This window comes from Schistocerca gregaria, chromosome 6 (genome assembly GCF_023897955.1).
Source record: "Schistocerca gregaria isolate iqSchGreg1 chromosome 6, iqSchGreg1.2, whole genome shotgun sequence".
NCBI classification, from domain to species: domain Eukaryota; kingdom Metazoa; phylum Arthropoda; class Insecta; order Orthoptera; family Acrididae; genus Schistocerca; species Schistocerca gregaria.
The window spans coordinates 211,326,232-211,342,050 of NC_064925.1; the positions used below are offsets into that span (position 1 = coordinate 211,326,232).

The following is a 15,819-nucleotide window of genomic DNA, read 5'->3' on the forward strand; positions in this document are numbered from 1 at the left end:
TGTCGGTTAAATTTCGCGTTTGTAGCACGTCATCTTCGTGATGTAGCAATTTTAATGGCCAGTAGTGTATAACACGCAAGATATTACACTGAGGTGACAAAAGTGAAGGATAGCGGTATTCACTTGTACAGAAGGCAGTAGTACATCGTGCACGAGGTATAAAAGGTCAATTATTGTACTCCAGTGGTTCTTGTGAAAAGGTTTCCAACGTCACTATGGTTGGTCGACAGGAATTAACAGACTCTGAATGCGGAATAGGTGTTGGAGCACGAAGTATGAAAGGTCAATTATTGTACTCCAGTGGTTCTTGTGAAAAGGTTTCCGACGTTACTATGGTTGGTCGACAGGAATTAACAGACTCTGAATGCGGAATAGGTGTTGGAGCGAGACGTATGGGACGTTCCATTTCGGAAATCGTTAGGGTATTCAATATTCCGTGTTCACTGTGTCAAGAGCGTGACGAGAATACTAAATTTCAGGCATTACCTCTCACCACGGACAACGCAGTGACCAACGGCTTTCACTAATCGACCGAGAGCAGCGACGTTTGCGTAGAGTTGTCAGTGCTAAAAGACAAGCGACACTGCTTGAACTAACAGCAGAAATCAATGTGAGACATACGAGGAACGTATCCGTTAAGACATTTCGGTGAAATCTGGGGTTAATGGGATATGGCAGAAGACGACCGACGCAAGTGCCTTTGCTAACAGCACGATATCGCCTGCAGCGTCTCTCCTGGGTTCTTGACAATATCCGTTGGACCCTAGACGGTGGAAAATCGTGGCCTGGCCAGATGAGTCCCAATTTCCGTCGGTAAGAGCTCATGGCGAGGTTCGAGTGAGGCGGTGACTCCACCTACTATGGATTCAAGTAGTCAAAAAGGCACTGTGCAAGCATGTGTTGGCTCCGTAATGGTGGGGCAATGTTTACATGGGACGGACTGGGTCCTCTGGCCCAAATGAACAGACCATTGGCCACTTGGAGACCAATTGCAGCCATTTATGAACTTCATGTTTACAAACAATGACAGAATTTTTATAGATGACAATTCGTCATTCCACGGGGTCACAGTTACTGTTCACGATTGGTTTGAAAAACACTCTGGACACAACATGAACCCCATCGAACATTTACAGGACATAATCGAGAGGTCAGTTCGTGCACAAAATCCTGCACTAACAACACTTTTACAATTATGGGCGGCTATAAGACAGCATGGATCAAGAATTCTACAGAGGACTTCGAAAGACTTGTTGAGTCTATGCCACGTCGAGATGGTGCACTACAGCGGGCGAAACAGGTCCGACACGATATTAGAATCTATCTCATGACTTTTTTTACCTCAGTGTAGTTCACTTTATTACAACATAGATGTTGTGGAATACTTAAATTTGTTCACTACATTTCCACAGGAATGTCGTTACGTATGTTTCACAAAACTTTAACATAATGCAGCGCGTCAGCAACCGTGAAATGTACAGAAAATAAAATTTTTTTTTTAGCCTTCAGTTGCAAGGTAATTTTTACTCGTTTACCTAGGTTTCGATTCCAGTAATGAAATCTTCTTCAGAACCTATAATTAAACCACATACGGACATATATTACTCACTGAAATGCATCATCAGTCTAATTATTGAATAATAAAGAAATCGTGATACTTACAAAAAAAATATATTTTGAGAGACAAACGCTGGCCATGTCACAGATTAAAAATTAAAACAATAAAGACGCATAATCATAAGATTATGTCTGTCAAAATTAAAACCATTAAGGCGAACGTAGACGGTGCTACGCTGGCCAGAAATAAGGACCACACTTGAGCGGCATGGAAACCAGGCGTCGCGAGCAGTTCCGCGGTGAGGCGCGACAGGCGCGAGAGACAAACTGTCTCAAAATTAGTTAGAGCAAATATACATATAAACAAAATGTGACTGAAAGACGTTCTACAAATGGACAAACCTATCTATTGGTATAGCAACATTAAACAATTTACCTGGAAACAAACTACAAAGCCGAGGTATAAAAACATTTACATTTAAATATTATAGTAAGAGGTCGAAGCCCCGCTACAGTAACTAAAAAATTAGTGTCGAAACCATGCGTGCTAAGCATAAAATGTCTTTAACAGAAAAACGCCCTAGCAACTATGTGTCATTACCAAGCAAATTACGAAATGTAGTGTTATTGGCTTGGTAGGGATGTACCGTGTAATGTTAATAAATTTTATGGGGACCTGCCGTTGTGGGTGTTCATTTTAGAAATTGACTATGCCCATTTAGGCAAGCTGTTTTTTATTTTGTTCTGAAGAAGGCGTGGTTATCCACGTTGAAATCTGGGTAAACACCTGGAATTTTCGCAATCGAGGCGGATTATTCATAATTTATTTAGATAATTACGATTGTTGACGCGCTGCAATGCTGAAAGTTCTTTTTGGTCGTATTCCATGCAATAACAGGAAAAGAACATGTAACAAAGCTGGCATATAAGAATGCACTGCTTATAAAGAACTCTACAAAAGACAAATTAAAAAAATACGGAGTATGATGTCAGCAACAAGTCAACAATGTCAACAATTACAGATATGCTCAATAATGTTTATGCCTGAGGAGTTTGGTGGCCAAGGAAAGTGTTTTAACTCAGAAGAATGTCCTGGAGCCACTCTTAAGCAATTCTGGACGTGTGGCGTGTTGCGTAGTCCTGCTGGAATTGCCCAAGTCCGTCTTAACCTTCACGCGCTCGCGCTAGAAATAGTCTCGTGCTCGGACCTATTTGAACTTGTCCTGAGAAGCCGAGAGGTGCGACTTGGACGAACTTTGAGCAGCACCTGTCGGAAAAAGGTGTAACTAGAGAATAAATGTCCCTCCCGCCGCCTCGTTTCCTTCGTGGAGTAAGTATGGAGCGAAATTGCACAAAGGCGGCGGTCACTTCACCGCCCGCGCGAGTGCTTCAAGGTTAATGTACAATGGACACGAATGGATACAGGTGATCAGAGAGGATGCTTAGGTACGTGTCACCTGTCAGAGTCTTATCTAGACGTATCAGGAGTACCACATTACTCCAACTGCACCGTCGCCTCTCCATTACAGAGCCTCCACCAACATGAATAGACCCCTGCTGATATTTAGGGTCCATAGTGTTGTGTTGGCAGAAGAGCCAATACCGTGTTACTAGGGGAGGCCGAAATGCACGCGTTTTAGCTCACACAGGCTGGCGTGAGGAGGGAAGGACTATACTGACGTGAGGTCTGGAACATGACATGAATTAGAATTCAGAAAGTGGACGTAATTAGTTTGATACTTAACTTTAATCCATTAATGATGAACGTCGCTCTTGATGATTCACAATATTGTCTGTTCAGAATTCATTGTAATTAGTGAATATGGCGCCTTGCTAGGTTGTAGCAAATGACGTAGCTGAAGGCTATACTAATCTGCCGTCTCGGCAAATGAGAGCGTATGTAAGCAGTGAACCATCGCTAGCAAAGTCGGCTGTACAACTGGGGTCTCTCTCGACTTGACCTGCCGTGTGGCGGCGCTCGGTCTGCAATCACTGATAGTGGCGACACGCGGATCCGACGTATACTAACGGACCGCGGCCGATTTAAGGGCTACCACTTAGCAAGTGTGGTGTCTGGCGGTGACACCACACATAGATTCACGAGGTTGTCTCCATACTCGTATACGTCCATTCGCTCGATACAATTTGAAACGAGACGTATCCGTCCAGGCAACATGTTTCCAGTCATCAACAGTCTCATGAAAGTTTAGACGGGCCCAGGCGACGCGTAAGGCTTTGTGTCGTGCAGTCATAAAGGGAACAAGAGTGGGCCTTTAGCTCCGAAAGCCCACATCGAGAATGTTTCCTTGAATGATTATTGATGGCCCAGCATTGAAATCGGCAGCAATTTGCGGAAATGCTGCGCTTTTGTCACGTTGAACTATTCTCTTCAGTCGTCATTGGTCCAGTTTCTGCAGGATTTTTTTCCGGCCGCAGCGATGTCAGAGATTTGTTGTTTTACCGAGTCCTGATATTCACTGTATACTCTTGAAATGGTCGAACCGGAAAATCCGCACTTCGTCGCTACCTCTGAGATGATGTGTCCCATCACTTTTGCGCCGACTGTAACACCACGTTCAATCTCACTTAAATCTTCACAACTTGAAATTGTAGTAGCAGTGACTGATCTAACTGCGCCAGACACTTGGTGTCTTACATGGGCGGTGTCGACAGCAGCGCCGTATTCTACCTGTTTACATATCTCTGTAGCTGAATACCCCTGTCTATACCAGTTTCTTTGGAGCTTCAGTGTATATTCGCTAATGAAATTCATCTTAAATAGTACATCACAACTTGAGAAGAATAGTCGTGTCAATATCTACAACAATAGAGGGAAAAGTAACCTATTATCCGTTGTTAAAGCTGTCACAGCTCAGAATGGAATTCAATATGTATCAACGAAAATTTTTGGTCATTTGCCCAGTACCATAAATGTGTGACGGATAGCAAATTATTACTCCTGAACAACTCCTTCTCATTCATTCGCGAATTTCTGTTAAAAGACCGATAGCAAGTAAAAACAAAATTTTAAGTGTATACTTATCCTATAACCTGACTTAGTCCACATAAATTTGATAAAAGAATCGTCCAAATGATCGATGGAATATGTAACTAACTAAAAAAATGGCTCTGAGCACTATGGGACTTAACATCTCAGCTCACCAGTCCAGTAGAACTTAAAACTACTTAAACCTAAGGACATCACACAACACCCAGCCATCACGAGGCAGAGAAAATCCCTGACCCCGCCGGAAATCGCACCCGGGAACCCGGGCGTGGGAAGCGAGAACGCTACCGCACAACCAAGACATGCGGGCAACTAACTAAAAATCTGGAAGATGAGCAGTTAGCAGTACGGGTCACACCTCCGCGCATTATGTCTCACGATCTCCAATTGATGAGTCACAGTAACTTTGGACACCCCCAAGAGCCATCACGTACGCACCTGATTCTTCATATGTAACAATATGACTAAGTAATTCGAGGATGTAGCGTGCGAATGATATCCTGAGGTGAAGAGATTGGCACACGAGAGGACTTAGTTGCACGCCGCATCAAATCAGTCACAAGACTGATGATCCAATCAAAAAATCAAAAGGAAAGGATGGAATTTTAATTAGTATCAGGCATGAAAATACTAATTAGTTTCACGAGTTGTGACATAGTCGCAGTAAGGTTTCCCCGCAATCCTGGGTTTATTTATTTTATTAAAAAACCAATCACGAAACACTAACGTTTATTAATCACGCCATTAATTTCGGCAAAACTCTACCATCTGGTGAGCAAGATGTACGAGACAGGCGAAATAACCTCAGACTTCAAGAAGAATATAATAATTCCAATCCCAAAGAAAGCAGGAGTTGACAGTTGTGAAAATTTCCGAATTATCAGTTTAATAAGTCACAGCTGCAAAATACAAAGGCGAATTCCTTACAGGCGAATCGAAAAACTGGTAGAAGCCGACGTCGAGGAATATCAGTTTGGATTCCGTAGAAATGTTGCAACACGTGAGGCAATACTGACCTTACGACTTATCTTAGAAGGAAGATTACATTTCTAGCATTTGTAGACTTAGAGAAGGCTTTTGACAATGTTGACTGGAATACTCTCTTTCAAATTCTAAAGGTGGCAGGGGTAAAATACAGGGAGCGAAAAGCTATTTACAGTTTGTACAGAAACCAGATGGCAGTTATAAGAGTCGAGGGACATGAAAGGGAAGCAGTGGTTGGGAAGGGAGTGAGACAGGGTTGTAGCCTCTCCCCGATGTTATTCAATCTGTATATTGAGCAAGCAGTAAAGGAAACAAAAGAAAAATTTGGCGTAGGTATTAAAATCCACGGAGAAGAAATAAAAACTTTGAGGTTCGCCGATGACATTGTAATTCTGTCAGAGACAGCAAAGTACTTGGAAGAGCAGCTGAACGGAATGGACAGTGTCTTGAAAGGACGATATAAGACGAACATCAACAAAAGCAAAACGAGAATAATGGAAAGTAGTCGAATTAAGTCGGGCGATGCTGAAGGAATTAGATTAAAAAATGAGACACTTAAAGTAGTAAATAAGTTTTGCTATTTGAGAGCAAAATAACTGATGATGGTCGAAGTAGAGAGGATATAAAATGTAGACTGGCAATGGCAAGGAAAGCGTTTCTGAAGAAGAGAAATTTGTTAACATCGAGTATAGATTTAAGTGTCAGGAAGTCGTTTCTGAAAGTATTTGTATGGAGTGTAGCCATGTATGGAAGTGAAACATGGACAATAAATAGTTTGGACAAGAAGAGAATAGAAGTTTTCGAAATGTGGTGCTAGAGAATAATGTTGAAGATTAGGTGGGTAGATCACTTAACTAATGAGGAGGTACTGAATAGGATTGGGGAGAAGAGAAGTTTGTGGCACAACTTGTCTAGAAGAAGGGATGGGTTGGTAAGACATGTTCAGAGGCATCAAGGGATCACAAATTTAGCATTGGAGGGCAGTGTGGAGGGTAAAAATCGTAAAAGGAGGCCTAGAGATGTATACACTAAGGAGATTCAGAAGGATGTAGGTTGCAGTAGGTACTGGGAGATGAAGGACCTTGCACAGGATAGATTAGCATGGAGAGCTGCATCAAACCAGTCTCAAGACTGAGGACCACAACAACAACAACAATTAATTTCGGTCAACGATGACTGGGGTCTGAAGATGATCATCGTTGAACAGGTGATTAACAAAACATCTGTGATCCGTGATTGGATTTAAAACAAAATAAATAAATTAGCGTTTTGCGGTGTCGTCCCAAGAGCGAGGTGCCAAAGCAAAGCTGCCACCTCGCACGCGAGCCACAAGAAACGACAGTCCCTGGAAGTCGTAGGGACGAATGAGCGACACCAGCGTAGCCCCGCCCACAAACGTCTTGCTTCTTGCTACGCCGCCGCACCCGCTCGGCTATTTACGGGAGTGCACAGGACCGCTCTCCCCCAGTTCGTGATCGTCGATTAAGACAACAGCATCGTCTTCCAGTAGGTCAGCACAGTAATACGTGTCTTATGCAGGACTACAAGGTAAGTTATGTCTACTGTACTTCAGGTGAAGAGACTTGCAACATATCTGTGCCAAGAGAAACGTTAATGTTCAGAGACATACTTCAGACAGGAAATAAACAATTTTTTCAGCCTTTAGTTGGCAGTGGAGAGCCTGTGACCCATCGCACGTTGGCTAGGGCGAGGCAGCACACACAGTTAAGTAGTGTTATTGACTTGGTAGGGATGTACCGTGTAATGTTAATAAATTTTATGGGGACCTGCCGTTGTGGGTGTTCATTTTAGAATTTGACTATGCCCATTTAGGCAAGCTGTTTTTTATTTTGTTCTGAAGAAGGCGTGGTTATCCACGTTGAAACCTGGGTAAACACCGGGAATTTTCGCAATCGAGGCGGATTATTCATAATTTATTTAATACGACCAAAAGTTATTTCTTCATGACATTCATGATTTCTTTACAGCGTAAATACATTATCGAAAAAAAATTGGTACTGCCAATTTTTTGAGTCATCAGTCTTCTGATTGATTTGATGCGACGCGCTACGAACTGTCCACCTGTGTCAACCTCTTCATCACAGAGCAGCACTTTCAACCTACGTCCTCAATTATTTGTTGAATGTATGCCAATCTCTGGTTTCCTCTACAGTTTCTGCCCTCTACAGCTCACTTTAGTGCGATGGAAGTCATCCCCCAATGACTTAACACATGTCCTATCATCCTGACTTTTATCCTTGTCAGTGTTTTCCCTATATTCCTTTTCTCTCCAATTCTGTGCAGAACCTGCTCATTCGTTACTTTATCAGTGCAACCAAATTTCATCGTTCTTCTGTTGCACCACATCACAAATGCTTCGATTCTCTTCCGGTTTCACCACAGTCCATGTTTCACTACCATACAATGCTGTTCTCCGAATATACATTCTCAGAAAATCCTTCCTCACATTAAGGCCTATGTTTGATACTAGTAGACTTATCTTGCCCAGGAATGCGCTTTTCGCCAGTACTATTCTGTTTTCGATGTCCTCCTTGCTCCGTCCGTCATTGATTATCTTGCTGCCTAGGTAGGAGAATTCCTTTAACTTCATCTACTACGTGACCATCAATCCTGAAGTTAGTTTTCAGGCTTCTCACCACCTCCGGAGAAGATCGACACCTCATGAGAATGGGATTGCAGGTCAGATATGTGTCCTTCTCAGCTTTGACGCTACAGTACAACTGTGTAACACATTGTTCACTGTCAGGGGTGACAGTCCGCCGCCGTTTATTATGATTTCTCCGACTGTCTTTGACGAACGTGCGGAGACATGCCAGACAGCAATGGTGTCAGACAGTATTTTCAGACGAAACCGTGTTCTGTTTGTTTGAAAACGATGGCCACATTTTGGTTCGCCGCGGACAGGGGGAGCGGCATCGCAGACATACAGCGCCATATCGAGGCTTTATGGTCTGAGGTGCCACCGGGTACAACCACAAACCACACCCGTTTCCTGTCCATACCACTGCGACCATTGTGACCTCCATGAACGACATCCTGCGACCCGTAGGCATACACTCGCTGCCCCGCCCCCAGAAGCCATGTTTCAGCAACACCACGATTATTTGCTGCTGCACGAGCACGTTCCTTCTAGGTGTCACAGCATGTCTGCCTCTTGCAATGGCCCGCCAGGCAGCGAGACTTGTCGGCATTCTAAATTGGCAGGGGTATTGTTGAACCGATGGGTGCTGTACTGTAACCCAGTGTCAACCACCACAGATGAACTTTGGAATCAGATGAATGCAGCATGGATGACTATATCCCAGGACGCCATTCGCACCTTGTACGCGTCGGTGCCATCAAGCATGCAACAAGTTATCAAGGACCCTGTGCCAGCTAGGCAACAAACAGAACACATGCTCAATCGAGGTGACTGGAATGCTAATCTACATCTACATCAACATCGACACTCCGCAAGCCACCTGACGGTGTGTGACGGAGGGTACCCTGAGTACCTCTATCGATTCTCCCTTCTATCCCAGTCTCGTATTGGTCGTGTAAAGAAGGATTGTCGGTATGCTTCTGTGTGGGCTCTAATCTCTCTTACTTTAACCTCATGGTCTCTTCACGAGATATACGTAGGAGGGAGCAATATACTGCTTGACTCTTCGGTGAAGGTATGTTCTCGAAACTTTAACAAAAGCCCGTACCGAGCTACTGAGCGTCTCTCCTGCAGAGTCTTCCACTGGAGTTTATCTATCATCTCCGTAACGCTATCGCGATTACTAAATGATCCGGTAAGGAAGCGCGTTGCTCTCCGTTGGATCTTCTCTATCTCTTCTATCAAACCTATCTGGTACGGATTCCACACTGCTGAGCAGTATTCAAGCCGTGGGCGAACAAGTGTACTGTAACCTACTTCCTTTGTTTTCGGATTCCATTTCCTTAGGAGTTTTCCAATGAATCTCAGTCTGACATATGCTTTACCGACGATCAACTTTAAATGATCATTCCATTTTGAATCACTCCTACTGCGTACTCCCAGATAATTTATGGAATTAACTGCTTCCACTTGCTGACCTGCTATTTTGTAGCTAAATGATAAGGGATCTATCTTTCTATGTATTCGCAGCACATTACACTTGTCTACATTGAGATTCAATTGCCATTCCCTGCACCATGCGTCAATTCGCTGCAGATCCTCCTGCATTTCAGTACAATTTTCCATTGTTACAACGTCTCGATACACCACAGCATCATCTGAAAAAAGCCTCAGTGAACTTCCGATGTCATCCACCAGATCATTTATGTATATTGTGAATAGCAACGGTCCTCTGACATTACCCTGCGGCACACCTGAAATCACTCTTACTTCGGAAGACTTCTCTCCATTGAGAAGGAGATGCTGCGTTCTGTTATCTAGGAACTCCTCAATCCAATCACACAATTGGTCTGATAGTCCATATGCTCTTACTTTTTTTCATTAAACGACTGTGGGGGACAGTATCAAACGCCTTGCGGAAGACAAGAAACACGGCATCTACCTGTGAACCCATGTCTATGGCCCTCTGAGTCTCGTGGACGAATAGCGCGAGCTGGGTTTCACATGACCGTCTTTTTCGAAACCCATGCTGATTCCTATAGCGTAGGAACATGTACGTGATCTGTGAATATGAATTTCCTATCTCTGTTCGTTCAAGGTGTTCCGCTTGTTCTGAACGTGAGTGTATCTTTGGGTACCTAGCTACACGTGTCACTTACATCTGCACGGAATTTCTATCTGTGGTCACGACGATTTGGTTTCGTTACAGTTACAGGATGGTCCCATCGACCCAGCTGCAGGTGGACGAACTCAGTGGAGAGGTGACCGTGAAGCGAACACTGGACTACGAGACCACTCCGGAGCTGACACTGCAGCTGACGGCCACTGATCTGGCTGACCACCGTGCATACGCTGAGCTGATCGTCACCATCATCGACGTCAACGACGAAGCTCCTGACATAGACGCGGTGAGTGCAAGTTCCCCTTGATAAACAGGACATACATCACTCCTCGCTGGCGGGATCGGATCGAGAGTTTGGTTTTGTGTGTTTGAGTGGGCAGCGGGAGGGGGGAGCCGCACGGGATTAGCCGAGCGGTCTCAGGCGATGCAGTCATGGACTGTGTGGCTGGTCCTGGTGGACGTTCGAGTCCTCCCTCGGGCATGGGTGTGTCTGTTTGTCCTTAGCATAATTTAGGTTAAGTAGTGTGTAAGCTTAGGGACTGATGACCTTAGCAGTTACGTCCCATAAAATTTCACACACATTTGAACAATTTGTGGGGGGGTCACAATTTGCTACTGCCCCACAACAAATACGACTGCCAGCGTTCAATAAATAATGCCCCAAATTATGTTTTACAGTCATTGATATACAGGGTAATTCGTCGGCGCCTACTCAGAAGTTTTATGCAGCTTGCAACGCCTTCAGAAACACGCACGACATTTTCATATTCTCTTGCTACGTGCAAACCATTAGACACCCATACAAATAAACATAACCTTTTTGCAGAAAATTTCATCTAGTAAAAGTTTGTACTGGGATACGATTTCTCTAGAGGACACAGTTTTCGAGACGGCTGTGTAGATAGATCCGCGTAGTCAGCGCGTACACAACTTTCCCAACAGAGCGCGCCCCGCTAAGCACAACAGCGCAGGCGCACCGCTCGTCCGTCTCCGCACCACGAGATGGCGCTGTCTTAGAGACGGACCAAATTCTGCTTCCCCCCCTCCGCGTATTAATATGTAACGCAGCCAATGAGATTGCTGCTAACGTAGAACCTTTTCTCCTCGCGGATCACACTCACGCAGTGATACCTGAATGCTTGAGGTATTATAACGAGTGTACAGACCTCCGATTAGTCAGTCTGCATTTGACTGCACCAGTCTGCATTTATCTGCACCTGTCTGTACCAGTCTACATTTGTCTGAACCAGTCTATAGTCAAGTTTCAGATTATCATATTCCTGTACATTGCCATGAAGATAAATGTATAGACACTTTGTCAAGTATCAGAGATGTGTGAGAATAAGATTAACGTACCAAGACTTTAGATTGTCAATTGTAAATAGCATCCAGAATCAAGTTACGTAATATATAATTTTTATTATTTTAATAAATGTGTGTGAAAATTAATCAAGTTCTGTTTAAAGTTGGTCACTGTCAATCTGCTACTCTAAGCGTGCAAGTGGCATTTCTATCGTCTGACCTAACGGCAGAAGATGAACACGCCAGAATAAGACCACGAGACATATTGCTGACACTCGCCTACTTCGTTAGAGTGACAAGTCAAATAATCTGATGATGTGTGTACTGAAGGTCTTATAGTACGCACACCACAGAGACATACAAGGAAAACGCGTTTGAAAGTCGCTTTTGCATGTTTTTCTTGAATAATTCGAAAACTACTTCCTCTTCTGGAACCGTAGCCCAGTACAAAATTTAACTACATTAAATTTCTTACGAAAAGGTCCTGTTGGTTTTTTTCTGTAGGACTAATACACTGATGAGCCAAAACATTATGACGACCTGTTTCATAGTTCGCTTGTTCGTCTTAGGGACGAAATACACCACTGATTCTGCGTATCAGTTGCCCCACAGTTTGTTGGTGCTTTTATGGAGGTGTGTGTCATTAGATTTCTACACACAGGTCATGTAATTCGCATAAATAACGAGCCGCTGGTGGTCGTTCGCGGTGACAGCGCGATAGAGATCCAGAAGGGTTCCATAGGATTTACATCACGCGAATTTGTTCGTCGAGACAGCAACGTGAGTTCCCTACAATGCTCCTCAAACCACTGTAGCCGCTTCTGGGTCCGAGACACGGACAATTACACTACTCAAAGATGTCATCGTCGTCGGGGAAGACGTGAAGCGAGGAGGGATGCCGGTGGTTCACAGGTGTCAGTATGTCTTTGATTACGACCACAGGTCCCAGGCAAGTGCAGGAGAATGTCTCCCATGGGGTAATACTCCTCCCAACATCATGCGTCAGAGCCTCGCTGTACATTTAGAGCCGCCGTTCACCTCGATGGCGGCGTTTGTGGAGATGACCATCGACTTATTGTAGCAAAAATGTGAGCTGACACGCTTCCATTGATCGAAGGTCGAATCACGATGGTTCCGCACCCACTGCAATCGCAATTGACGATATCGTTGGCTCAACATGTGAACACGTAGGGGTGATCTTTTGCGGAACTCCATTTACAACTATGTACGATGAACGGTGTGCTCCGAAACACTTGTACGTGCGCCAGCATTGTGTTCTTTCAGCAGAGAAACCACCGCCATCTATCCTACTTTACAGAGCAGACAAACCTCCGAAACCTACGTTCTGTGAAGACTCGCGGACGTCCAACTATTTAGCGCCTAGTGGTTGTTTCACTGTCCTTCTACGAAAGTAGCACTTAAACATCCCACCAGCTTCACCGTTTTCGAGACACTCGTTCATAGTGAAATGGAAGGAGCGGTAGGGGAGTTGTAAGGTACGGAGCCACTTCATAAACATATCTTGTAAACAGATTTATTTTTAGTCACTTCAAAACTTTTAAACACTTGAACACAGATGGTCAGTTCAGAAAACTTTAAATAAACTGATTACCTGCATTAAAGAACATTCTTAAGCTTACAATTACGATCACTGACAATAAAATAATCTCGATCATAAACAATATGTACAAAGAATTCGAAGAATCTTCAAGTATGATTTTTCTCCTTAAAATAAATAATTGCAACCCACAATTTAACAAACGGCTGGACCGAGAAATCACTCAGGACATCAACTAAACAACAGACACAATCATTGCGAATCCATTGACAACGAAGGCATAAACAATAGTACTTTGAGGCGGAGGGGTGGGGGGGGGGGGGGGGAGGTAGGGTTACGCGCCGCAATATTGGTATTAGTTTCACAAATGGTAGGTGCTTCAGTGCACTTGCTGGCCTTTGTCTTTAAAATAGCCCGCCTCTTTTCGCTTCTGCTTAGTATAACTTATGATACCTTAACATAAACTTATTAGCACTAGTCACAGACAAGGAGTCACAGCGCTTAATTTAGATGTTTAATAACGGCAACAAACATACATACTCCCCCCCCCCTCGCCCCCCCCCCCCCCCCCCCCCCACACACACAACATCGATACACAGAAAATTTGGAATGAAATGCAAGTATTAGAATTATCCCTTGGCTTTATACTCCACAAACCCATTTAATTTTAACCCTTTAATGTAGCCGTCTTTGAATTAAGCCAATAGATGATTGCTCCCTCTCATACAAATTTAACAAAGCAACAATTTGAGTGACTTGCAAACTTCAGGTAAGAAGTAATCATTTGACCAGTGGAAACAAGCGCACTTGGCTTCATGATACAATTCCCGATCAGCAGCAGTGTAAACAGTTTCGAACGCACTCAAGAAATTGACAGCTACTTCCACGGTTTACATGAAGGCCACTTTACCGTACTAATATTGTAAATAATTCAGTGATCATACACCCAGCTAATCTTTATGTAGACTACTGGCCATTAAAATTGCTACACCACGAAGATGACGTGCTACAGGCGCGAAATTTAACCGACAGGAAGAGGATGCTCTGATATGCAAATGATTTGCTTTTCAGAGCGTTCACACAAGGTTGGCGCCGGTGGCGACACCTACGACGTGCTGACACGAGGAAAGTTTCCTACCGATTTCTCATACACAAACAGCAGTTGACCGGCGTGGCCTGGAGAAACGTTGTTGTGATGCCTCGTGTAAGGAGGAGAAATGCTTACCATCACGTTTCCGACTTTAATAAAGGTCGGATTGTAGCCTATCGCGATTGTCGTTTATCGTATCGCGACATTGCTGCTCGCGTTGGTCGAGATCCAATGACTGTTAGCAGAATATGGAATCGGTGCGTTCAGGAGGGTAATACGGAATGCCGTGCTAGATCCCAACGGCCTCGTATCAGTAGCAGTCGAGATGACAGGCATCGTATCCGCATGGCTGTAACGGATCGTGCAGCCACGTATCGATCCCTGAGTCAACACATGGGGACGTTTGCAAGACAACAACCATCTGCACGAACAGTTCGACGACGTTTACAGCAGCATGGATTATCAGCTCGGAGACCGTGGCTGCGGTTACCCTTTACGCTGCATCACAGACAAGAGCGCCTGCTATGGTGTATTCAACGATGAACCTGGCTGCACGAATGGCAAAAAGTCATTTTTTCGGATGAATGAAGGTTCTGTTCACAGCATCATGGTGGTCGCGGTGAACACGCATTGGAAGTGTGTATTCGTCATCGCCATACTGGCGCATCACCCGGCGTGATAGTATGGGGTGCCACTGGTTACACGCCTCGGTCACATCTTGTTCGCATTGACGGCACTTTGAGCAGTGGACGTTACATTTCAGATGCGTTACGACCCGTGGCTCTACTCTTCATTCGATCCCTGCGAAACCCTACATTTCAGCAGGATAATGCTCGTCGGCATGTTGCAGGTCCTGTACGGGCCTTTCTGGATACAGAAAATGTTCGACTGCTGCCCTCGCCAGCACATTCTCCAGATCTCTCACCAATTGAAAACGTCTGGTCAATGGTGGCCGAACAACTGGCACGTCACAATACGCCATTCACCACTCCTGATGAATTGTTGCTCGTGTTGAAGCTGCTACCTGTCCACGCCATCCAAGCTGTGTTTGACTCAATGCCCAGGCGTATCAAGGCCGTTATTACGGCCAGAGGTGGTTCTTCTGAGTACTGATTTCTCGGTGTCTATGCACCCAGATTGCGTGAAAATGTAATCAAATGTCAATTCTAGTATAATATATTTGTCCAATGAATACCCGTTTATCATCTGCATCTCTTCTTGGTGTAGCAACTTTAATGGCCAGCAGTGTAATTATTTGACGAGTGCAAGCAAGAGCACTTGAATTCATGAAACAATTTCCGATCAACAGCAAAATGAACGCTCTCAGGAAATTAACAGGTAATTACCAACACCTCCTTGGTTTACAAGAAGCAATAGGCTCAGACCACTTAACCGTACGAGTATTGTAAATAATTCAGTGATGCTAATCTTTATGTAATAGCTGAGTAAAAGGAACTGTGTTTAAGGCACAAAATATCTAATGTACAGTAAAAAACAACAGCACATGGTAGTTCTTCACCACACTAAATTACAGCGAACTGAAGTTCAAACAGTTCGTAACAGCGAAAGAAACATGAACCTTAAAACGTCAACAAAT

The 15,819-nt window shown here is 44.1% G+C and overlaps 1 protein-coding gene across 2 annotated transcripts in view; it reads left to right on the top strand.

The window, feature by feature from the left end:
* Window positions 1-15,819, top strand: part of LOC126278373 (cadherin-23-like) — a 520,639-nt gene that overhangs the window by 285,678 nt on the left and 219,142 nt on the right. For both annotated transcript variants that reach the window (XM_049978447.1, XM_049978446.1), the window contains exon 12: window positions 10,360-10,558. In XM_049978447.1, coding sequence (XP_049834404.1) covers window positions 10,360-10,558 — 199 coding nt within the window. The remainder of the gene's footprint in view (window positions 1-10,359; window positions 10,559-15,819) is intronic.